The sequence below is a fragment of the Podarcis vaucheri genome, assembly GCF_965113315.1.
Source record: "Podarcis vaucheri genome assembly, chromosome: 8".
NCBI lineage: Eukaryota > Metazoa > Chordata > Lepidosauria > Squamata > Lacertidae > Podarcis > Podarcis vaucheri.
The window spans coordinates 33,715,974-33,742,603 of record NC_138766.1 but is presented as its reverse complement, the minus strand read 5'-3'; the positions used below and the strand labels follow the sequence as shown (position 1 = coordinate 33,742,603).

The 26,630-nt window shown below is 40.1% G+C and overlaps 1 protein-coding gene and 1 long non-coding RNA gene across 6 annotated transcripts in view; both read right to left on the bottom strand.

Moving 5' to 3' along the window:
- Positions 1-382: 382 nt before the first annotated feature.
- LOC309539710 lies at positions 383-5,254 on the bottom strand. The gene is made up of 3 exons (XR_014222973.1): positions 4,465-5,254; positions 3,551-3,634; positions 383-1,080 (listed from the first exon to the last, which is right to left on the bottom strand). It is a non-coding gene; the product is annotated as an uncharacterized lncRNA (long non-coding RNA).
- Positions 5,255-6,526: 1,272 nt separating this feature from the next.
- Positions 6,527-26,630, bottom strand: part of RNF182 (ring finger protein 182) — a 21,557-nt gene continuing 1,453 nt past the window's right edge. For 3 of the 5 annotated variants that reach the window (XM_082235056.1, XM_082235057.1, XM_082235058.1), the window contains exons 2-3: positions 13,112-13,214; positions 6,527-9,313 (exon numbers count right to left, since the gene is read on the bottom strand). In XM_082235056.1, the coding sequence (XP_082091182.1) occupies positions 8,344-9,081 (738 nt within the window). In that variant the 5' untranslated portion in view covers positions 9,082-9,313; positions 13,112-13,214 and the 3' untranslated portion in view covers positions 6,527-8,343. The remainder of the gene's footprint in view (positions 9,314-13,111; positions 13,215-26,630) is intronic. The other 2 variants (XM_082235060.1, XM_082235059.1) reach the window with 2 other exon arrangements.

Below are 26,630 nucleotides of genomic sequence, written 5' to 3'. Positions count from 1 at the left end.
AACTCATACATTAACATCTTTTGTCTTAAAAGAAAAACACAATGACAGAGCTTTCAATGATACAAACCACTTTTTATTGAAAGGTAAAAGTTTGCATTTGGCATGCTTTTGAACAATGAATGTGAAACCTCAACCTCGCAGCAGCAGCAGCAGCAGCAGCAGGAGGAGGAGGAGGAGGAAGGTGCCTGCTGGGAGCTCTCAGCGGACCACCAACGCAGCAGCATAGCTTTGAGCATGCACAGAGTGCTGCACCCTCCTCACCCACAGTGGAGGCTCCCCAAGGGAAAATGCACGCCTTGGGGGTTGTGGCTCCATTTTGCACCCATCCGAGGCACTTCTACTCGGACACAAGTCCCAGGATTCACGCCCAGCCTCTGAAAACAACATGAGTGCCTGCTTGGGGCGTATCCAAATGGGACCAATGCCCCACCCGGAGCTTCCCTTTGCGCCTCCCTGGCTACGAGGGCGCCTTCTCGGTCTGGGCATCCCACGCTGAGCGGCTGAGCAAAAGGAGCCTTAAAGGCACTGCAGCAGACAGGCCAGTTTGGGGATTTCGGCTCTTTATTGCCCTGCATCCGAAACTGAGGGCCCACCATAATCATTGCTGGTGCTATTTCACAACCCGCTCGTGCAAAATACTAATTGCCACAATATGCTCCAGAAGCCTTTCCACAATTGGGCACTATGAACTCGGGCCAAAGAATAGCTGCGACCTCTGTTTTGGAGAAAGTTGGCGCCCTGACAGGCAGCGCATTCTGCTCCTGTGCACATGGCACTCCGGCTACCCAAGTTGAGCTGAGGACTCAACGTAACATCCTTGCCTTCTGCCGGCTCTGTGCTGGGGTGATGCAGTGCATGCCCACAGAGAGGGCTCTGGCACGTGTTTGCCACCACTGGGACAGGTGAGAATAAAATGGGTTGGGGTGGAGAATCATGCATGCCACCTTGATCTTCATGGAAGAAAAGTGGCATTATTATTACTACCTGCTAATTGGAATACAGATCACCAATCATGTATTGTTGGCTGGATGCTCAATGAGCCATTCAGTTTCCACTGTCTTTTGTTTTGCTTTTGAAGTCCTGGGAAGACAGTAAAACACAGATTAGTTAACTCCTTATAGAACTGTGGGACCTTACCACAGATGACTCAGTTTGGTCCATGAAATATACAGTGGTACCGTTCCAGAGCCCCGTTCGCATCCTGAGTAGAACGTAACATGCGTCTGCGCATCGTGTTTCACTGCTTCCACGCATGCGCGTGACATCATTTTGAGCATCTGCACATGCACAAGCAGCAAAACCCAGAAGTAACACGCTCCATTACTTCTGGGCCGCCGTGGAGTGCAACCCGAAAATACTTAACATGAAGCTACTTCAACCTGAGGTATGACTGTACTCGGAGGCCTGCAGTGATTTCATGCTCTTTATTGCAGCTTGTAAAACAGTGATTGCATTTCCCCCAAAACCTCAGGCCTTTATATATATTATTTACACAATGAGTCCCGTCTGACTGGCTGATTCTGCTTCCCTCCTGCAGCCTGATTGGTCTTCTCCTGCAAGCCAATCAGCTGTTGCATTCTAGGATCCTACCTGCCTATTGTTCTAGGATCCAAGCTTAGTACATAACAGTCCCCCTGATGAGTACTCTGATGAGGTCTGACTGGAGTTACATTAAATATTTATTTGAATTCCATGCCTCAGATTCACCTTCTGTTTTTTTTAAATTCCCCAGCTGGACCACAACACAGGGGGAAGAAGGTTAATCCTTCTCCTGGCTTCATTTTTTTTACACACCTACCTGTCCCCCTGCCTGCCTGCCCTGGTCATTGTTATTTGCAGCAGAAACTTTCCAGTAGTTAAAAATAACTACTAAAAGTTGAAGGCTTGTTGCTGGACAGCACAAGTCCTGCTTGTAGACTTCCCATAGGCATCTGCTTGACCACTGTGAAAATAGGATGCTGGACTAGATGGGACTTTGGCTTGACCCAGCAGGGCTCTTTTTATATGAAAAACCTGTGCTCCACCAATTGGACCCCTGGCCAAAGCTTACCTTTTGGGAGAAAGTTAGTGTCTTGTGTTGCTGCTCATAATAGCTAAGCATTTTGAAAGTTGCCAGGTGAATCTGCTTAAGCAGGTTCTGATTTTCTGTTGCATTGACCACCTGCAGTTCCCTATGATTTCCTCAATTTTGCACAATCAAGCCTCAAGTCAGTCAAGGTAGGAGGTAAGAGGCTCTCCCCCTCCTTTTCAGTTTGATTAAATGTCAACCAGCCAGGGGCGGGGGAATCATTTAAAGGGAGCACGTCTTGAGCTGCTGCTGGTTTCCCTTGCTGAGAGCTCTCTTTCTGAAGTCTGCCACTAAGGTTATGCATTGGTACTATTCATTTCTGTTTCCCTGCTACAGTCAAAAATAGAAGGATGGGTTGCAAGGGACTTTAACGAGAAAAGCAAGTACGGGGAGAAGGATCACAGCGCAATGGTCTGCTAGGGTTGCCATATTTCAAAAAGTAAGATTCCTGAGACCCGCAGGTGTTCAGCTTTGTAAAAAAACCCTACCCAAATTGTTGAGGTTTTTGGGGGGAACTTCCACCCAAAATAGACATCCAGGTTTTCCCTGACATTTTGCCCCCTGCCCCAGCCACCATTTTTACACCCAAAAACAAGGACATGGCAGGGATTTTCCAGATGCATGGCAAGCCTATGGTCTGCTGTCTGGAAGCCAATGCTTGGTTGACTTATTAGCCAGTGTGGAGTGGTGGTTAGTGTTGGACATTAACTGGCAAGATTCAGGCTCAAATCCCCACCAAGCCATGAAGCTTGCTAGGAGTCGTCGGATCAGTTACCATCTCTCAGCCTTACCTACTTCACATATATATTGTGAGGATAAAATATTGAGGAGTACCATATACGCCATCATGGGTCCCAGGAGGAATGATGGGATACAAGCATTATTGGATTTTTTTAAAAAAATTGATAGATGCACACAGAAACTGTCAACATAAAGCCAATGATAACATTTTTAATTTGCATTGCTTTGATCTTAATATCTGTTGGAATGAACTGTTGTTTTTAGTTTGCTTGTATTTTTTAAAGGACTTTTGTTTATTACTAGCTGCCCAGAGAATATAAATTTACATTGACGGCATGAGCTACAAAGTATGTTAATAAATGAAAATAAACATTTTTTTTCCTAACTTCCCTTCACCTTTGTTCTAACTGGGGATGGAAAGGTCTATCAACTTCTCATTTCTCCAATCTTAAATTTGGTTCTCCACATTTTGGCAGCAATTTGCAAATTTTCTTTTTAAAAAATCCTCATGAAAATTCTCCAGCATTTTAATGCTAATTGCCCCTAACAAACCCAATTTTGAATACAGTTTCAAGTAATAGACATTATTTATGCAAGCAATGTCTCCTAATATAATGCAATTTTAGGATGTCATTTCCACTAATGTATTCATTTTTATGCACACTTTCCCCAATATTTGCATTTTTGCAAAAAAAATTTTTGGTTGGAGAAATCTAGAGAAAACTCCAGGTAGGTGCACACCTCAAAGGATGGCAGTGTTTTAGGGCCTGTCTACACTTCTGCATGTTGCACCACTTTCCCTCTGAGAAAATCTGCTGCTTACCACTGAATCAGAACAAGATAAAAACCAATGCACAAAATGCATTTCATTCTAAATAAAATGAGCAGTGTCACTTAGAATGTATGGGCCTCCTATTGAGAAAAAGAATAGCATATTCTGGTCACTTAATATTGTATAAGATTGTGCCATAGATCTCTTCATAGAACTGGGGGAAAGCCAGCAGCTTGAGTTATTTTATTTAAACACCAGACTAGGCAAAAACACTCAGATTGTGGCAGAATACATAAATTGTCATAGCTGGATACAAGGAATTATCTGCTTCTATTTTTGCTAAATTCTGTTCAGTCTGTCATAATGACATCAGCACAGTTGATGGAAATACACCACACATGACCAAGAGAAAAAATATGCTATAGTAAGTAAGTAAGTAAGTAAGTAAGTAAATAAAATAAATAAATAAATACTCTGCTCTTCCACAGTGCTACAAGGAGTAGCAAAAAGCTACTCACTCTCACAATGTTGTTGCCCTTCAGTTTTTTCCTAGACTTCCAGCTAAGATGTGCACCATTTTCTGTACTTGAGGAGAGTATAATTCTTTTGCACAGTGTTGTGGGAAGAACTAAACTGGTGACATCCAATCTGACCTAAGGCACATTTCACCGCATCTCACTTTTGTCCATCAGTCACTTATGTGGGAGTGGGATCTTTGTTATTGTAAATACACATGAGCTTCCTCCACCAATAATTTTTATTTACATTTTAAATAATGACTTTCTATTACATACCAATTTATTTCCCTTTTCATAACAAGCACCCAGAAGGCAGATATTGAAATCAGAAAAAGTTGCTTTTTCATTCCTTTTTTGTTTCTTACCATTTCTGTCTTCTTTCTTTTGCCCTCCAACGCCTTTCTTCCTCCGCTTGCTTCCTCTTTCCTTTTTCTGTTTCTAATTGGCCCCTCTAGGAACACACCTCTGAAAAACAAACTACCAAGACATCTGAACAATAAACCAGGCAGCTGAGAGACTTGCAAGTAGACTAAGGCCATCTGAAGTAGAGCTGGACCAGAATCAGATACTTTGACTCTGTGGTTTTATATGACCAGGTTAAATACCACTGGCATCTCATGTCACATGGCCCCTGCTAACACAATGCTTGTTGTGCAGTTTTGAAGGGTTATCCTTTAATTTTGAAACTACACCCGCCACCCCTACACAGAATGGTGTTTCATGTCAAGAAAAAAATGGTTTGGCTCTTTTTCTTATTTACATAAAGGACAGCAGAAACATTCAACTAGATTAAGATTCCAGGCACTTGAGTTTTCCTTTTTGAATCTAAAATTTGCCTGGATCTGCGCTGCATTTGGAACCACAGGTGTATGGTCCAGGGAGGAGCCAAGTTTATTCCGCAGAAGAAAAAACAATCTGGCTCCTGTAAGGTATGTCTGTATGCACCCAAAGGTGGATGATGCATGAGTGCAATGGAAGAAATACATTACAATTATAAGAAGCATTTAATAACGGAGGCAGAATTGTGCTTGAGGTGATGCGAGTTGAAACCAAAACTCCATCTCTGATGCTGGATCTCTGGTGGTTGTGTTACGGATCCAACTCATGACTTCACATTGCAGTTACAGAGTGATAAACTCAAACAAGGCTGGCTCTGTCAAGTGTCAGTGGCGTAGCGTGGGGGGTGCAGGGGGGGCCGGCCGCACCGGGTGCAACATCTGGGGGGCGCGCGCTCACACTCGCAGCTCTCTGCCCCTACCTGGCTCACTCACTCACTCTCACTGCAGTGCTGGCTGTGCGAATCTGATCCGAGCCGCTGGGTCGCCGCCCACTGTGGAGGGGGTGGTTGCCAGGCGTGCGGTGCGGAGAGAGAGCGAGGGACTATCTGGGGGAGGGACAGTGCAGTGGCCGCCCAGCGCAGCGCTGAGCGTGGGAAAGAACCACACCAGACCAGACCAGGCAGCAGCAAGAAGAAGCTGGCAGTGGCGGCAGGTTAGGGGGCGCAAATTACTTGCCTTGCCCCGGGTTAGAGGGCGCAAATTACTTGCCTTGCCCCGGGTGCTGACAACCCACGCTACGCCGCTGTCAAGTGTTCACTGCAATTTCAGAGTATGTTATCAGGCTGGTATTGCAGTGGCAACTATGGCAACACTATTCTGTCATAGGTGGCAAAATATTTAAGACTATGCAGTATATCAAGGATTCTGAGCATTCCCCCCTATACTCACATTCATATTATCAGACTTCTGACTTCAGTGCACAGAGAATAGTTTACTCCCTTCTCTCTATTCCGATCCCTTATCACTGTATGTATCACCTGTACAGTGTCTACGATTATGATGCTGGAGAAAGACTACTTTAGCATCTCATGATAGGAGCATCTGAACACACCTCTGCCTTCAGATTTGTTTACACAATCCAAAGGCCATCCCGCGGGATGTCATGAAATTGAAAGGGAAGGGCTTTTGACTCATTCTGCTATTCAAAACTAGTTATGCAGTTTGTAGAAAGGAATGCTGATACTGTTATGTATTAAAAAACAATGCTTCAGGAACTATTTGGGGCAGAATGAGAGGAGAACTATAATAACAAGGTGATGAGGTGGTCTTAGGCATGTCGTTATTTTCTCAGCTTCTGCCTGTTTCCCCAATCTGCAATATAATACTATGATAGTGCTGGCCATAAAGAGTTGTTGTAAGGCTATGTGAAGACTTTGAGCACTTGAAATGAATTACAAATATCAAGTATTATTTCTGAGTAGACATTATAAACATTTGACATGTGTTAAAACATAAAAAGTATGTGTACTACATCCATAGCAGATCTTAAAAAAACATACAGGTTAAACACAGACTGATAGAAACATCAGAGATGATGACAAGCACAGTACACAGTCATGTACAGAAATGATACACATTTATACCTATATTCCATCCTACGTCAAGAACTCATTTATTAGGAGATAGTACAGCTTGGACAATTTTGAATGTGAATTCCCTACAAATATATAAATTCTTGTAACATGTATGCACACAAACAAATTATACAAATGTTACAGACACTATAAAACATATTTTCTTAGATGGACTTTTTCGTATCTGATGGAGTCACAAATTAGTTACACTTTGCGGTTTACTGGTGCTGGCCATGCCACTACCCATGCCTTGTTGCAAGCACTTTAAAGTAGTAGTAACAGATCATTCTATGAAATATTAAGTTTTCAATGCTAGCCATTAGTAATGGACAAAAGTAACACTTCTTTAGATGTGCTTTGAGTGCTTTCTTTTGTAAAATACAGGGGGGGGTGTTGGGGGGGGAGAGTCCTAATGGGACTTGTTAATTGAATCCCACCAGTTATTTCCTGCATCAGCTATTATGCACTACTTGCCTTTTCTCCTTCCATGACATGCTGCATGTCATCCCCAAAATTATATGCCTCTTATGAAGTCCTTAAAGATTTCTAAATGTTAATATCATTTGGCTTACTTAAAATAAAAAATAGGGCAAACAATTATACAGCTTAATGCATTTTCACACTTCAATACGTCATCCATCTTGGATGTAAACAAAAGTGAGACTATGTTGCAAAACTGAAACCACAGTTTTAATTGCTATAACGAGATTTGGTTTCGATTGTATAAACCATGAGGTTTGTATGGCCTCATAAAAAGAAGTTCAAAATTATTAGGTTAAGTAGGCAAGGCTGTGATCCTCTTCCAACCTGTTTTCTAGGGAAAGCTTAGTTTAAACCAACCTAAGCACTTTATAACAACCCTCTATCTGTTTATTATTATTATTTTAGCTTATGCATATTACAACACCACAACTGCAATCCAGAGGTCCACAAGTGGCAGAATAAGAAATGTGCATGGTTGTGTAAGACTTTGCACAAGCTATGGGCATACTAAACAGGTCACCACACAAGGAACAGACTCTTCAGGATGCAGCTGGATTTTTCTTGCACAAGGAAAATAGCAGCTCTTCATATTTCTGCATGCAGAAGATAGTCACAGGTAAGGCTTTGTAATGCTTTTAATCAAAAACATATTTGAGAAGAAATGTTAACAGTGAACAAAGATACATCCATGTATTGTTGTGGCGCATATGCCTCCTTTACAATTTTCTACCTATTCGGTTAGTTAAAAGCAACCATCTATTCCTCAGTCTCTTTCACTGTCTGGAAGCCTGGCAAAAAGTTCTGATGTGATGGTAGCACCTATTTTCTTTGTGCATGTTAAAGATCAGAGGCACCGATGAAATGTCCAATTACCTTGTTAGATCTCTGTTCTTGCCCCGTTTCAGTGGGACTTAATCATTAGAGGGTCACAGCTGATTAAATCCCAGAGCAATGTTACTCACCCACGTAAATAAGAGACATTTTAAAATATTAACAGGCATTTCTTCTGAAATGACTCCAGTAATCTTAACTGTTCTCTTATATGAATAATCTATTGAAAATAAAAATATTACTGCAGCATAGGATCAGGCACCCAGTTAGGTGGTTGTACTTGCCTCACCCTCTTTCTATTGCTTAGACTTAAAAAAAAAAAAGATATTTGTTTATTCATTGGTAATACAGGCTAGAGCAGAAGAAACCAACCATTCAATTACCCTTTAAATAATAAAAGGACCACTTGTCAGCACTCCTATTTTCCTTGAAGGATAAAAATAAAAAATACAAACAAGAAATTTAAGTTAACAGTGCTACATCTATGGCAATTTCACATGTTTCGTTTCAATTGCTATTAAGAAGACATACAGTCCAGAAACTCATGACATATACACTGGCAAAAGCCATAAACCATGAGAATAACAAGACTCGAGGGAACAAGACTGACAAAGACTACCCCAAGGGTGACTTTCTTTGATACCAGTAAGTAGATCCCTAAAGGCAAGGAACTAAAATATAGCAAGCCTAGCAACCAAACTAGGACTCGAATTGAAGTCTGGAAGAGCAAGGATGTACAGTTCCACACCGTCCAGTGATGAGGCACAGATGCAACAGAGTCAAAGCTTGTGGGCCTGTAGAATTCCACAACAGGGGTTGAGTTCAGGGTTGGAGGGCTCTCTCTCTGAACCTCCATGATAGTTATAACCAGACAGTTGGAGGAAGTGTGAGAGGGGCTAACGAGAGATGCCAGCCTTTTGGGAGTCAGCAGGAGTTCTGTGGGATTGTCTGGTAGGCACTTCTTCACCTTGCCTCCATAAGCCAAATTTACAAGGATATTGTTGTCATCAGGAAGACTACTGACCTCATCATCAGGCAGGCATGTTTCAAACCTACAGAATGGACAAACAATGACTCCCTGAGGAGAATCCCCAAAATCTATGATCTTGCAAAGACATTTGGCACATACTCTGTGGCAACACTCCAGTACTTTAGGTTTTCTCTGTCTCATGTTATAGCGGTTGTAACAGATTTTGCATTCAAGCTCATCTGAGCCCTGGGACTCCACAGTATCTTCTGGAAGTAGGCTGGTCATTTCTTTTCAATGTGCTTTAGACTTGTGGTGATGTCAGAAAAAGGCTGTTGCTTTGTCTTTCTTTCTTTGTGAAAAGAAAGATGTTTAGAGTGCCTTTCAGATTACCACAGTACTCAAATCAATCAGGGATGGGAGGAGTACCAACAGTCATAATTTTCAACCTCTTGCTAGGACTATCTGCTTTTTTCTTCAGTGTCTTTCATATACATAGCTTCCATATAATATGTAGTTTCTGTAAAGGGGAAGAAAAATAAATATATGAATTCAATTCAAGATGTTCCATTTTATATTTTAGCTACTTATTTTTCAAGGTTTTGCTCTTTCAGTCTCATAACAACTTTCAGAGTAAGGTTAGGCTGAGAAGTGGTGACTAGATCAGGGTAACCAGTTAGCTGTCCCAAGGCTGAGTAGGTATTTCTACCCATGTCTCCCTAGTTGTTGTTGTTGCTATTATTTTATTTCTGTTTAAAGACTGCTTAGGAAAAGGCAATGGAGCTGAGGTGGGTAAATGAAAGCAAGCAAACATAAGGTTGTATCCAGCAAACTTATACAGTAGTACCTCGGGTTACATATGCTTCAGGTTACATACGTTTCAGGTTACAGACTCCCCTAACCCAGAAATATTACCTTGGGTTAAGAACTTTGCTTCAGGATGAGAACAGAAATCGCACGGCAGCGGCGCAGCGGCAGCAGTGGGCCCCATTAGCTAAAGTAGTGCTTCAGGTTAAGAACAGTTTCAGGTTAAGAACGGACCTCCGGAACAAATTACCGTATTTTTTGCTCTATAACACGCACCCAACCATAACATGCATGTAGTTTTTAGAGGAGGAAAATCCTTAGGCATGCCACCCGTAGGCATTCCCTCCATAACACGCACAGACATTTCCCCTTACTTTTTAGGAGGAAAAAAGTGAGTGTTAGGGTGCAAAAAATACGGTAAGTACTTAACCCGAGGTACCACTGTACTGTTCATGCAAATACTTCTGCCTGTGCAATGGAACTTCTTCTCCTCCCCGCTGCACACCACCCTCCAATATTCTTCTGCAGTTTTTCCAAACTCTCTGGAGCAGATTAAGGGATGGAGTGCGTGTGGAGGTGTGAAAGAAGTCCTGTTGCACAAACATGTCTTGTGCAAATGGGATGTAACCCATGGGCACAAATTCTTTTTTTAAAAAAATAATATTTATTAAAAGTTTAAGAATTAAAGAAAAAAGTAAAAAAGAAAGAGAAAAAATAAACAGTACAAATCAATACATTACAATACATATAAAAAAGCAAAAAACACAATACATCAAAACAAAAACAAAAGCAAAAACAGTTAAAAACACATCCAATATTTCCATATCTTTATCTTTCATTAACTTGTTTCATCGACCTCCTCACACCTCCCTTTTTGTGTTCTAGTTGTTAATTATTTCAGCAAATCCTTTCCATCTTTCACTGTTTTCTGTCATTTAATTATCTTAATTTATTTTAACCTTATCTTACCATTAAAACCCTAAAACTTACTTATACTTAGCTCCTTATAACATTTCTACTAAAACCATATAATTTCATTCCAACATTTTTCTAACACTCATTAATTTTGCAACATTTCTCTAAATAATTTTTTTTAAAAAAACTTTTTTTCCAATCTTCTTCCACCGTCTCTTCTCCCTGGTCTCGGATTCTGTCAGTCTTTTCTATCAATACCATATAGTCCATCAACCTGGTGACCTTCTGTCCGAGGCTCTTAACTCTCTTCCATGTCCCTTCTGCAGATCTTCTTCATATTTATACATGCACTTTACTTTATCTTCTGCTGATCTTGTTCTTAATTTCCTTCCTTTGGCACTGAGGAGTAGATCTTGGGGAAGCTCCAACCTAACAATGTCTTTATTCCTTCTCGACAGGTCAGCCCATTCTCCATAGTCAGAACTAAAGTCCAAAAGATATTTCAGAGCGCCACTCTCCCCCTGACCCAAATCCAGATCCCAAAGGCCAGAGCATCCCTGCATAGGAGGATCTATCCAACTTTCCTTCTCCAATCCAAGCAGGGCTCCATCCCAGCAAATCTGGCTTTCTCTAGATTCGATCATAAAGATTCGATCAATTTGATGTTCATCAAATTGCCTCTGTGAGGCCGGGGCTCTCTCCACTTGAATTACTTGAGGTTCAACAACAACTTTCTCCTTCGTCTTCTCCACAGCTTGCCGTGTCAAAACAGATTCCTGGGTCAATTCCTGAGTAATTTCTGTATAGGTATTCCCTTTTTGTCCCAACTCGGTCATTTTTTGTCCCAAATTGTCAATTTTAATAATCATCACATCCATCTTCTCATGAAGCTGTTCCAATAAAGCACTTGTCTTGCAAAATGCAATCACTAAGGCTTCTTCTGTCAACATTCTTGTCCAAGGTCAGACTCTGATTCTCACGCTCTTTAATCTCTGCAGCTGGAAAATTCCCCAGCTCCACTCCTGCAACAGTTTCAAAAGCTCCCTCTAGGGGAAACAATTTCTATTTGTATCCATCCTTTTAAACGCAGATCCAGCAACAGAGTTAGTTTCGATTTTCAGTTACTTTTTTTGCTCCTTTTTAAGTGTAAAAGGAAACAATGGAAACAATGTATTTCTCTTATTTAACTATCTGTCAACATCGTTTTATTCACAGTCAATGAAGTTTCCCAAAATGTCAATCTTACTGGCAGTCCGTTCCCAGGTTCGAAACGGTGGTGATTTATCTTTCTTCACTCTCTCTCCTGCAGGCTTAAACGATCTAGAATTTCCCCCCTCTTCTCCTGCTTCCAAGGGGGGTTTAGTTATTTTAACCGATGGAGATTTAATCCTTTACAAAAGACTTTCCAGGCTTTAGCTTGCAACGTCTTTGCTTCAATCTATTTACAAAAGAGGAAGGCGGACTTCCTGTTTGAAACCTTCCCGTTTCGATGCCAAATTAAGAAGTTTAGAGATCCAATTTTCTGTTCTACTTACGGGTAGTTGTTTAGAGCCCAATTGTCCACAGGAAAAAGTCAGTGCTCTCCGGCAACAGCAATACGGCTTCACTCCGTGAAAGAAGCAGTCGATTCGAAGCACCTCGCTGCTCACCCCACGTCGCTCCGGATCCCTGAAACCGGGTTTCCCCGCGAGTAGGGGAGGCGCAAAAGGTGCCAGCCGAATCCCACGTCCACAGGCTTCTCCCGCCTGTGGTTTTTAGTGGGTCTCCACCTCACCGTTGCGGTCAGACCCTGATTTCCATGGAGCGGATTCCTCCCGATCAGAGGAAATCCGCCATTGCCGGAGGCGCTAACTTGTGTCCCATGGGCACAAATTCTTAAAGTCATAGAGGAGTTTTTTTTAAAAAAACCTATGGTATATGAGTTAAAAATATTCATTTAATAGTTTCATATATATTCACATATTTATATATAATATTTACATAATATGATGCTTATAATTCTAGGTGATAAGCAAATAACTAAGATAATATCAACGATCAGCAGCTCAATCAATTGTGAAAAAGGAAAGGAAAGAATCTAAATCAGTTTAAATTAAGTTAAACCAAACATATGATTGACAATTATCTTGAAATTTCAAGTTCTAGTAACTTACAAACAAACTATTTACTTTGATAAATTTCTTACCACATCATTTCTTACACCTTTTATAATATATTAACTTACTGAAAATAACTATATTCCAGATTTTCATATACCATTACATTATATATGGCCTATTAGATTTTCACTTACCCAATATTACTAGTTTCATTGCTATTAATAATGTTGTATGAGTTCTAGTTCTACATCATTAAGAGTTCCTTGTGAACAACCAAGTAACATTTGCTTTGGATTTAATGCTATATTCCTCCCAATTATATCATTTATTATATTTAAGATCTCCAGAAGGGCTTTACTTGTGCACCATTTTAAAATATGTGCATCATATCTGTTCTGAAATCTCCAACATGTATCCTGCTGAAGATTACAACTTTAAAAAAATAAAAAGTAAGTGCCTAATGCCATCAGTACTGTATTTTGCAATTTAAGTCTTACCACAGACCCTGAATGGATATGGGGCAGGGACTAAAGAACAACTTTAGAAGATTCCTCATGTGGGCAGCCACTTCTTTAGATGATATCCCAGTCTCATTGCTATCTGCAAAACAAAACAGTTCATTTACAATAGGTTCTTTCATCTAGAGCTGTGTCTTGTAATATGTGTGTCTGTGGCAGGCCAGAACATGGGTCAATTGGAACTGTGGAATTGACAACCATAACAGGCACCCTGGACTACATGCTCCCCTCCCCTTTCTGACCCATTACATTTTCCACTCTCTTGATGTGACATGGATTCAGGCAGTCTGACTATATAATTTGCCATAAACAAATTCATAAATTTGGAAGCTCCCCAAGGTACAGTAAGTGCAGGACAGGAGTCATTCTTTAACTTCCATGGCTGTTTCTCTTACACCTGGCAGAAAATCCCATTGTTTAAGATAGCAGAACCAGTCATTTTCATTAAGTGCCAAAAAATATATTCTTCCAGCACAGAATCACCTCATAACCAATAACCTCTTCTTTCACATGAGTTTGCTGAGAACGAAGTGCTTACTATTTAAATAGTAAGATGGAAATTTTGGATGATTTTTTGTAAGCTGCCTTGGGAGGCCTATCCTGAAATGCAGAATATAAGTACTTTAAATAAACACACATACATATATCCCATACATATGTGCCATGCTGCTAAACCCTGCAAATGTCCCAGAAAAAATGGGACATCCAAATTTTCCTTGTGAGAGAATGATGGCCATCTTGCTCAATTTTGCACTATGATTCCCACCCCCAAAAAAAAGCACGGGGGGGGGGGCTGCAATCTTGCATAGCACTCCAAAATGTGTGGTTTTTGGTGCCATGACGGAAAAAAGCCCCTTTTCAGGGAGAAATTGTGCAACATCTATTGTGTCAGTAATAATCTCTGGATACAATTATCTTGATGTTCACCTACATCTTCAACTCTGTAATCAGAAGCACCATTGACAATTGAAACAGTCATGGGACTACATTTAAGTTAGGACTATCACCCAATTAAAGAAATCTTAGTTGATGGTTTCAAATGTCTAATAGATTAATTGACCAAATTTGTACAAATTAACCAATGGTTCTAAACAAAAAAAAAAAAAAGGGGGGGGGGAACCCTCTGTTTTTAGATGATACACACCTCCTTAGTCCAAGCCTATAAAAATCAAAGTCTGATATGTTTGGGGCACATGGAGATTGCTGCATTCATGTTCAAAAGTCTTATCTGATTCAGAAGAAAAAAACCACACTGTGTTACTAACTTTTAAAGCTGCTTTACTCATCCTGATGCTTGTATATACACATTCCTAGCAGCAAGTGCTTGCTCAACCTGTTTCATGCCACATTTTCTGCTAGCTTTAGTCAGCTTTCGACAATAGGCATTTCCCTGTCAGTTTTAATCAATGTGTTACATTGCACTAAAGTTACAGGACATGGCATATTGATCTGCTTTTGGTTCATAGTCAGAAGGAAAATGGCCTTATACACTCTTTGCATGATAAACAGATTCTTACTGGCAGAAAACAGTAAAGGATTTTTTTAATGCCTTCAAAAGAGCACCCAAAATATAATGCACATGGAAGAATGCAGCATCAGCAGTGTGTGCAGCAGAAGTGTTACATTTTATTACTGTGTCAAAAATACTTAATATTGCTAGGTTACTGAAATATTAAAACAAATCTGATGGGACCTGAACTGGCAGAACACACCATTTTCTATGGTCTATGGTGCATGGATAACAAGTTTGGTGATATGGTCAGCAATGCCTTTGCTTTCCCTTACCCAATGGATCAAACTATTGCTATTAACACCACCCTGGGTAATATTAAGTGCATTGAAACTGACATTTCATGGTACATAAAGATATTTTGGTTAATTATCCTTATGTCAATAAAATAAATGTGTATGTTACAAAAATTCCAATCAACATGACTTTCTGATGGTCTTGTCAGAAACGGGCAGTCTCTCATAAGGGTAAAATTAACCTGCAGTTCACTAAAGAAAAGCTGCACCTTATACATCATTGATATTACCTTTTTCATCAAATTTGGGAACCTGAAATATTATTTTATACAGTAGCATAAAAATACTCAAGATGAAGGAAGAGCCATATATAAATTATATAAAAAGCAGAGTAAGGAACACTCAGTCAAATGAAGTCCTCTTCAGCTTCCAGCTTCTCAGATATAATTAGCACTTTTGAGTTCAAGAAAGCATCTTCTTACAACTTTGTCACTAGTCCCTCATTGAGGTGTGTGTTTGGGTCCCACATTATCCCAACACGAAAAGAAATAGGCATATTAGTATCACTGTACCTTTGCAAGCATTCAGTTCCATACCCTCCACCTTTCTCTGATGAAAATAGGAACGTCCTATTCCATGATGATAATGATAATGATAATTTTTATTAATTGTACCCTGCCCAGGGCTGCCTTCAGATATCTTCTAAAGGTTCTATAGTTACTTATCTCCTTGACTCAGGGGTCACATAACTCAATTACCTCCAACTTTTCTTCAATGAAAATAGGAAGGTCCTACCATACACTCCAGGGACGCGGGTGGCGCTGTGGGCTAAAGCCTCAACGCCTAGGGCTTGCCGATCGAAAGGTCGGCGGTTCGAATCCCCGCGGCGGGGTGCGCTCCCGCTGTTCGGTCCCAGCGCCTGCCCACCTAGCAGTTCGAAAGCACCCCCGGGTGCAAGTAGATAAATAGGTACCGCTTACCAGCGGGAAGGTAAACGGCGTTCCGTGTGCGGCTCTGGCTCGCCAGAGCAGCGATGTCACGCTGGCCACGTGACCCGGAAGTGTCCCCGGACAGCGCTGGCCCCCGGCCAATAAATGTGAGATGGGCGCACAAACCCCACAGTCTGTCAAGACTGGCCCGTTCGGGCAGGGGTACCTTTACCTTTACCTTACCATACACTCCAACATTTATGTGATAAAAATAGGGATATCCTAAGGAAAAGTGGGACATTCCAGGATCAAATCAGAAACCAGGGTGGCTTCTGTAAATCCAGTACTGAGCCTGGAAAATAGGGACACTTGGAGGGTCTGCAGTTCTCAGCCAATAAAATTCATTGGCAAGATTAAAAATGGGTCATGTTTCAAATAGCAATCCAATTTATACAATATAATGATTTTCAAGGTTTAAAGGAGATATGTTGCATGAAGGTTTGAACTATTAATTCAATCTAGTTTACTTCAACCATTTCTAAATCCCACCCCACCCCCCATGGCTATACCAGCATACCAGTTCAGGAATGACATTTGTTTAAATGAATGTGTATTGACAGAAAGACAGTTGTGATTTCCTATAATTCCGGGTTCACAACAGACATAGGGTGTAGTCTGCACTCTACTGAAGCCAATGGCAAAGCTCCCATTGATTTTATTTTTATGCTAATTCAGATACAGATTAGGAATATATGGTTTACAACCAGATTTGAATACTGAATGCTGACAAAGCTTGTAGTACACAAACTGTGGCCTACAATTGTGTGTGGAAATAAGATAAAGCAGTAATTGGTTTGCATGAGACACACAAAAACATGAAAGCTAATTAGAAAAATGTTTTATTTGCTTGTGCAGTCATAATCTACCATTACCTCAAACGTGCAGTGTAGCCTCTGGCAACAGACATTTATACAGTATCAAATAGGGCCTACCTAGTAAATGAACACTTTCTTAAAATTGGGATCAGATGCAAGTACTTTCTGAGAACAATTATAATTCATCACAAATTATTAGCTGATAAAGCTAAGATGGTAAAATAAAGTGCTGCATCACTAGTCCTAGGATTGTTGGAGTGTTGCCGTGCTCAAATTAATGCTGTGTTGGAATTTTTCGGGCTTCAGGAGAATTTAAACTTCATTGCTTAGACTGAACATATTCTGCAGTACAGAAATGTGATGGACTTGTTCAGTAGGGAAGGAACACTGACTGCAATTGTAAACTCAGACTATTCTTTTGACTCTAGCAAACATGCTTTGATATTAGACAATGGACTCCTTAGTTCAACTGAAGGCCAGGTTCCTCACAGGATTATTTTTTTTATATATAGCGCCAAGGAACCCGGTGATTCCACTAGCCAAGCCAAAAAGTATCTTTGACTAGAATGTCATTGTTTGAATGCCCCCAAATAGGGGTAGATGAACCAGCATCAACATAAGCACCTCACTTAAGCATCTATTGCAGATATAATACACTGTAGAAAAGGCAGAGCCGGCCTAGCCATTTGGTGAGACCACCACTGCATCAGGTGGTAGAACACCCCCCCCACACACACACACCTGCCCTGCTGCTGCTGACATAGCTACTAGTTTTGGGCAAGATCACATCAATCGGTGCCAGGGGGCAGCAGAGCAGGTGGTGGCAGGAGCAGGTAGGTGGTGGCAGGAGCTTCGATTTCACCTCAAGCATAGAATGGGACATGCCACCCCTGAGAAAGGCGCAACCACAATGACCAAGGGGCTCGAGCAGGTTGCAACATCTGGTGCTTTTAAGGTTTAGGATAAAGGGAAAACAAGAGAGTCAGGAAAGAGGTGTGTGAATGGATGGATAAGTTTTTTTGCGCTTTCTCATGACTCAGAATGAAAATTCAGAACAGACGAAAGGAAGTATTTCTTCACTCAGCTCATAGTTAAACATAGTTGCCTGAGCTCTGTGAGTGCAGTTTTCTCCCAATTGAAGCACACAGTGTTTGAGGACTGAGACATTCGAAGGGAAACCAAAATGCTCATTTACAAAGCTATTGTACCACCATCTTTACTGTACACTTGTGAAACAGACCATTTATAAACGCCATCTCCAACTCCTCAGAAGAGTCCATTAATGGTGTCTCCAAATAATTTTACATATCCCTTGGGAAGACAGGCGAACTAATGGTAGAAGCAAAGATCACCAGTGTCAAAGCAATGATTCTTCAACATCAACTTTGTTGGACTGGCCATGTTGTTCAGATGCCTGATTATCATCTTCCAAAGCAACTACTCTATTCTCAAGCAAAATACCAGTGGACAACAAAGGAGGTTCAGAGACTCTCTCAAGGCAAATCTTTAAAAATGCAGTATAAGCACAGGTAATTGGGAAACACTAGCTTGCTAGGGCTGCAACTGGACAATAGCCTCTACCAAAGGCCTCATGGACTTTGAAGAAGCACAAACTCAGGATAAAAGGGAGAAATGTGCTAAGAGGAAGGCACGCTTGACAAATCCTCACCATGATCAACTCCCACCCGGAAACCTATGTCCCCACTGTGGAAGGATGTGTGGATCCAGAATTGGCCTCCATAGTCACTTACAGACACTCTCACTTAAGACCATATTCATGGAAGACAATCTTACTTGGCTATGAGTGAGCAACAAAGAAGAAAGAAGTTAAACAATGCAATTCCCTTCTGCAATATGTGGATGATGGCCGCTAGAATAGATGGCTTTAAACTAAAAAAAATTAAAGCATAAACTCCAATTTAAAATGCTGTTAAATGTTGGTCTGCACTCTGTTACTCCATGCTTCATAATATTGTTGTGTGAGTTTGGGGAGTCAGACTGTATGATGCCCTTCTAATTCCTGAGGTCCTGGATACAGCAAGTGTTAAAATCCAATGTAGGATTCCATTGCTGAATTAGCCAGGCAAGGGTCATAGTTACCACCTAGGTATGATTGTTAGTCTGACAAAGGAAATTGCTCTGTACCAGAGGGCAAATGGGTGGGCCTCTTCCCTCATCTGGCTGGTAGTGAGAAAGATAAAAGTCAGAGTAGTGTGTGAGAGCTGAAAGCTGGGCTAGACACAGACAGAAGCCAAAGAATGAGCGCCACACTTGATTTCTGCTTGAATCTACAGTTGTGGCTATGGGAGACTGTATATATGTGTAAATAAGCCATATACCATAAAGATACCACAGTCTCTGCTGTCCCTCATTCCAAGGAAACTGAACCCTGTGTAAGTGCCTGGAACCTCTGGAATATCCCACCACTCAGAGATTGGGGTGGCGTGCAACAATATCAGTATGAAACGGGAAGGACATTCTGCTTATTCCATCAGTGTTCTGCAGAGTTGGATGTGCTATAGAAAATGGTGCTCACTTTCATAATTTGGAGTGAAGAAACACGACAGGCAAGAGATTGGTGAAATCATTATGAATTCTTGAATTGTGGCAGCTCTTTTGGCAAGGCTTCAAGTCTGAAGGACTCTGTAATTCAGTATCATCTAAATCAACCATTTAATACTCCTGTGTTGACATTGTATTGTGCCTGAAAAAGCCATTATTCTACACCCTCAAACACATCTATAAATTCACTATGTGAAATATACAATGATTCCATTTCTATGTGGGGTCTGAAAGGCATCCAACTGATGGCAAACTGCAGCAAGGTAATTGATGTAATCTTTAGTGTTCACTATTTTTTAAGGCTGAATACTGCAAGTTATTTAAAAACAGCTATACTAGAAAACCTCCAGACTGTCATCTGTACTTAACACCATGGATCAAATTCCAATTAGCTTTTTAAAAAGGGAACTAGCAGCTCATTTCCATAGGAGTGTTGGGCTGAACAGAAAGGCAAGTTATAAAGAAAACCCTGTTCAGGAAGCTAGTTTCACTCCTACAAGGTTATGTGGTACACAGAGTATTCTCTGGTAAAACAGGGAAATCTAATTGAGTCTCAATCATAAAGGACGAAAACCTTTTCTCTTCAAGGAATTGCATCTGCTGAGGCAATTATTTCTGTAGAGCATCCAATTTCTGTAGAGGTCTTTACCCTGAGTGGTCTAGTGGTGACTGGCCTCATAACCTCTTTTGTATAACTGTACAAGTGTAATAGGGCAAGGGTGTAGGAGAGAGAATATCCCATGATTTATATTTGAGATTCAGTTAGGTCTCTGTGTTTTATTGGATAATACTGCACCACAAGATCCTGTAAGAGTGAAACCATTTTCTTAAGATCCCATAACAGCACATCATGTAGCTCCACACAAACCATTCTTTACAAATAGGGAAATCGATTAGCCATTTCTGCAAGCATCTTCTAGTCTAATCCATTTCACTCCTGTTCACACTTTAAAAAATATTGTTATTTTTATGGACAGGATTCATTTAAATGTTGAAAACATGGAGCACATACTGACCAAAGAAAAACTGATTTTAGAAATAAAATATTATTCAAATCATAGGAACTAGCTCCTAGGGGCCATGGGGTTTTTGGCATCCACAATAAAATGTTTGAGGAGGCCAGGCCCCCACGAAGTTGATGGGCATTGATGCAGTGTGTGCACTGCATCAAGTTATCGATTATGTGAAGCGGGGCTTACATGGGCCCCCACAATACTTTATTCAAGTTGGCACCCCTGATTAAAATGGTGGGCATTGGGGGGGGTCACATGGGGACCTTTGTTGATAAGCACCTTTTGTTATATTCTAAAATAAAAAAGCTTTCAAAGCATTTTCAAAACTTTTTTGGACACTGAGGTTAGTGGTTGGGTAATATTCATCTTGTGCACAGTTTATTAACCACATGTTATATATTTTACATTTCTTGCCCTGGTAGTGGATATTTTGACTCAACCATGTGCATAGTGATAATTTCTGGCTTTTGAATATAGTACTTGAATGACCAGAATGTGCTCTGTCTCTCTCTTTAATGTCCCATTCCCAAAGCCTGTAATATCATCAAACTTATTTCACCACAATCCTCCCAGAACTATTTGGAATTGAAAGGATTAGAGGCTTAGAATAGGATTTCCTTCAATTTTGCTTCAGTTGATATTGCTCATGTGTAAATAAAATAACACTTTCAAGGCAGAGAAACTGCCTTTCTGAATCAGCATTTTTAATACTCTTAACCAGTGAACTCAGTCAAAAGAAATGCATTAAGGATGTGAAAAAGCAGGAGATTCAGATCTTAGGGAGGCAGGGAAGACAGTGGAAAAGTATTGTTAAACAGTTTCCCAGTTGTAGATTACTATTTTATAGTTGTGTAGTGGTGTGTATTTTCTTCTGACCTCAGGTATCTAAATATACTGTGATATCTATCACATTGTGTGAAATTACATGTCAACCTTGAAATATTATAGGCATACAAGGGTTGAAAGACATGAGATATATTGGCAGATACGTGTGCAAATTTCAGTCTCAAGGCTACATCTCTGATCTTACCTGTAAACATTTATTTTGTATTAAAACTACTTGTCAAAAGCTGTGCACTTCTTCACCCCACCCCATTCCTCCTTTTTGAACAATCCAGTGATTTGTATGTAGATGTCCACTTCTGCCCCAGAATAGACAATTTATATTATCTTCTGTTAAAAATGCACTGAAGGCATAACTTATAATTCATATAACATGAGGTGAATGATTTGAAAAAAGCCTTCTTGGCAGTCCCTTCCTAATAGCATTTTACTAACAAGACTGCAGTGACTCACAATCACTGAGACGCAGTAGCCTCTTCCTGTGCATGACTGTGTCACAATGCAAGACTAAATTTAGAGTAAAAAAATGGATATATGTCTAAATTTAGTCTGAACAGTATATATGTATAGTCAAGAACAATATCATACTAGAATGCATTAACAGAAGTGTCAAATATAATCTCTGTAAACATAATATACAAATTTAATAAATATGGAAGAATTTACATTTCGGAATGGGAGGGAGCTACAATGTCGTCTAAAGGAATTCCTTATGGTTAACAATCTTTCTAATGGGATTCCTATTCCATTAACAGTTGGGTAACAAACTAACTTCACTGGAAAATGTTTTCCTACCACATAGATGCAGTGAGGGGAAAAGCTTGGCCAGTTAAATTTCTACTGGTTACACAACTGTGAAAAGGCAAAGCAGTTCTGCCAGAAAAATGCTGGCAACTCTACCTCTGCTCAAAGGCAGGACTGTTGCCATACCTAATCATCCTATGACATTCAAATGACACTGTAACAAGCAGGTGCAACACAAGAGGTACCTAGAGAACAATACCACAGGATGGCTCATGCAAACATGTAGCCATGGTTCACAAATAGCCAGGGTCAAAGGGAGGACATTGATTATGATACCATAAAGCACTGCCTCCCAGAGCTTTTTGCTCACCCCAAATATTATGTGTTGCTTGCACTTCATTAATCACACACCTACTACTTTGAATCAATTGACAGTGTGGAAGATTAGGCTTCCAAGTGGTTTTGTGGCAAATACCACCTTTCTTAACCAGCAGTTAGGTAATGCAGCACATCAGTTCTTCCACTGTGCCTCTGGTGGCAATCCTATAGTCATTTACCTGGGATTAAGCACTGTTGTACTCAATGATATACTTCTAAATAGGCATGGATAGGATTGTATTGTCTTTTACAGATATCGCCCCCAATTCCATTCACTACCTGTCACACAGTGGCCTCATGCATTCCCTCTGAAGGGATCCCAGGGAGTTATAATGGGCTACTGTTTTTCTTCCCTGGATGTATACTTGCTCGTTTTCACAGGAATTAATTTCCCTGAATTGCACTGATATGAGAACTTTGAAAACACAAAAGGCCAGCTCTAGTGCATAACACTGCCGCCAAATTTAACTTAATGTGAAACTGGATGCAAATATGGAGCTTCCAACTCAGGAAAAGCATCAAATAAATATTTCACCAAAACTAGATGCATCTTTCAAGGAAGGTGGGGGTTTATATCACTAACATATAGAGTTATCTCAAGTTATATTGCCACTCCAGGGCAAAATTATTTTTGCTGCCTATGCTCCATATCATGCTTTTTAGTAATGAAGGAGGACTGTGTTCCCCTTAAGGATTTTCCTTTTCAGCTCCTTTTCCTTGCTTTGTATGTGAATGGAGCAAACAGAATAAGCAGCAACTGGGAACACTACAGGGTGAAACCTGCACCAGATTGTTGTTCTGAGATCCTAGGGTAATGCCAATAGTGTTCCACACTTGAGGGTTTTCCAGAGCAGTCTAATTGCTACTCACTAGGTTGTCCTGCCCTTGTGGATGTAGTATATTAGTATCATATAACTTCATGTCATGCAAAAACACCTTAAAGACAGAAGAACATATTCAACAATCTCTTCTAAACATAAGCTCTATTGCAGGGGAGCTTGATGGAGGCAAATGCCCAGCCAGAATAAGTTCTACTCACTCTTTACCCTATTTGTATATTAATTTTATTTATTTATATATCCCACTTGTCTGCTGCTTAAAGTGGCTTATCACATTCAGTAGTTTCAGTCTTTTCAGACCCAAGACCCATCTCTAGCCCGAACGTGCACCTTGGGGTCTTACATGGTAAAACAAAAACAAAAAACACAGATGTCTGTGTATGGTGGGAGTGCTGCTGTTGCAACCCACCTTTCGGTTAGGTAATGGCCAACAGTGAGCACCAATCAACCAAAATATCAGGTCAGTTTATCCTCTTGGCTAGAGGTGGGATGTTCTCATTTGTGCGCATGAACTAGCTCAGTGGTTTCTGGGCAGGAATTATTGAGAAAAAGCAGAGCTCACAGCACCAGCCTAACAATGTCTACTCAGAAGTAAATCCTGCTGAATTCTATGAGGCTTACTCCCAGGTAAGTGGAGTTAGGATTGCAGCATAAATACCAAAGACTAGTCAAGCACTCTGTTGTTTTTCATTACGTTTATCAGATCAAAATGTCAAAAATGAGAGACACTGTGAACTTGATGTTCTGTAGAGATGTAATTTTCTGAAATATGGAACTCTTCTGGAACAGTGATGTTTTTCATTAAGGGCCATTTCCTTAAAATATGAGATGCCACTAAATTTAAGACACATCTGGTATTCAGCAAGGAACAAATGGTTTCAGACATGAAATCAGAACAGAGCAGTGTTTTAAAACAGGGACACAAGCTGATTCTGTGTCTTATTTGAAAAATACCTTATGATGCAGCTGTATATCAATAGCTTGTTGCTGCAGCATCATTGACTTAATAAATAAATAAATAAATAAATAGGTAGAAGTAACTACTCTTCAGAATGTCTATAATGGCCACAGGAGATTTTCCTGAGACACCTACTGCTAGGTCCCATCAGTGTGCCATAGCAACAATGAAATCACAGTCTCTAGGGGGTCATTGGTAAGTGTCTGAATATGTGTCTGAAGTCGCTTCTGGCAGGTACCCAAATCTTCAGGAGGATACTGTATTTCTAACAGCTACTTTACATCTTTCTTACTGACATTTCAAAGCCATGCCTTCTTCTCTTCACCCAAACAGATTGTCAGGTGGATGGGGTCAAGAGGGTATAGAATAGACATTTCAGAAGATCATGGATAAGATGGATATTTTACTTTTATCCTAAAAGATATAGATAGTGTACAATAATGTGAAGTACAGAAATTAGGTACATTCTGAGCACCATATTGTTCTTATAGCTTGAAAAAGTATTGGACAATCCTACATACTGCATACGGTTCTTGATATCAACTAGCAATTTTACCATATATGTAATATCTGCTTTTATTCATATAAGCATGAATTATTATACACATGCAAGCAATAAGCTTATAATGATATCACTGAAGGTTTGCTTCATTTTCTTTCTGGGTTTTCATCATGCTTGCTTTTAAGACCAACAGAGCTTTCAGAGCTATTACTCTATATAATTGTTACAGTATAGTAGGTTGTGATCCTGTGCACACTTACCAGTACTTTTGAGTAAGCTCCCATTGAACTCAATGAAAATTATATTTGGATGAAGAAGCACAGAATTGGGCTGCTGTGATATGAAAGGGGAGGCTCTGACTTTCTTTTGTGTTTTTAAATATGAATTTTTATTAGGTCCCTATGTTTTCCTTTATTTGTGTCATGCAGATGGTGAGGGCCATGGTTTAGTGAAAAAACATACACTGAGCTGTTTTTTCACCATCCAGATATGCACATTCTGTTTAATATCACTTTTAGGAAAAGGTCTAGCAACATCATGGCCTTTTGTGCTACAATACTAACACAGGTCATTGTTGCAATGAATTTTACAAACACAAAAGGTATCACAATGTTACATAAGAACAAAGGGAACTGGAAAGGAAATAGCTTTCTCAACAAGCCAAGTGCACTATGATGGACAATTAAAGAAAAATATCATTGACATAGAGCATGCTACAACACAAAACCAATCTTACCAAGTGTATTTTGTTCTCTTACTGATCAGTATTTCAGCAGTCATAATTTCATACGTATTTAAAGGAAGGATGTGACATCTTTAAACTGGGGTGTACTCATGTATAAACCCTAATAATTATTCTTTCATAAGAAAACTCACTTAGGATTGGCATCTCATTGAAACAGATAAACTCTTAGGCCACAATTCTATAAATACCTATCTGGAAAAAGTCGAACTGAACACAATGCGGGGTTACTTCTAATTAGTACTTTTAAGTACAGTGGTACCTTGGGTTAAGTACCTAATTCGTTTCGGAGGTCCGTTCTTAACCTGAAACTGTTCTTAACCTGAAGCACCACTTTAGCTAATGGGGCCTCCTGCTTCCGCCGCACCGCTGGAGCACGATTTCTGTTCTCATCCTGAAGCAAAGTTCTTAACCCGAGGTACTATTTTTGGGTTAGCGGAGTCTGTAACCTGAAGCGTATATAACCTGAAGCTTATGTAACTCGAGGTACCACTGTACATATATAGGACTCCACTGCTTAGCTGATGCCCATGCTACTAACTGCTAAAGAAATATTAGTTGCCAACTTTTAGGAGTGAGGATAAGGTTCTAAATTAGAGCTCTATTAGAGCCTCTAATACCCAAGTGACAAACAAAATTCAACAGGTGAAATATTACATCATTACTACATTTCCATACTAGAAAAAGCTTCAGTTGCTAAACTGATGCTTGTTGTCATGCAACCTTTAAAGATAAAGGAATTCTGACAAATATATTATTATATATTTCTTGCCTTGGATTATGAACAAAATTACTGTACACAGAATTCTGGTTCTTGGGTTGATATTTGCTATTAGCTATCCTTTTTGCCCCATGCTGTCTTCTTCTATATTATATCTACCACATGCATCCAAATATTCAGGTAGGTAACTGGTAAAAATTTATTCTGGTCCAATAAAACTCCCCTAAATCAAGAGTTGTCAACGAAGTGCTGTCCAGATATTTGTTGCACTACACTTCCCATCAGTGAAGATCATTTATCATGCTGGGTGAGGCTGATGGGATTTGGAGTCTAACAATACCTGGAGAGCAGAAAGATGGCTGCCCTTGTCCTAAATCATAGTACCACTGAACCATGTCATAAATGATCACAGTAATGTAAAACTACTTGGTATATGATCCAGTGAAGTATTAAATTATTCAGTTCCAGTTGGCTTCCAGTATTAAGCACTCTGGGATTTTCTCAGGAGTAAAACAGTAGTGATGTTAGAAATTAATGTTAACTGTATTATCAGAACTAACATACTGCAAACTTGTAGAAAGTTGTAAATCATTCCTGGTTTTGCTCCTTTTTGTCACTGAACAAATAACCCAGCTATTTCACTTTC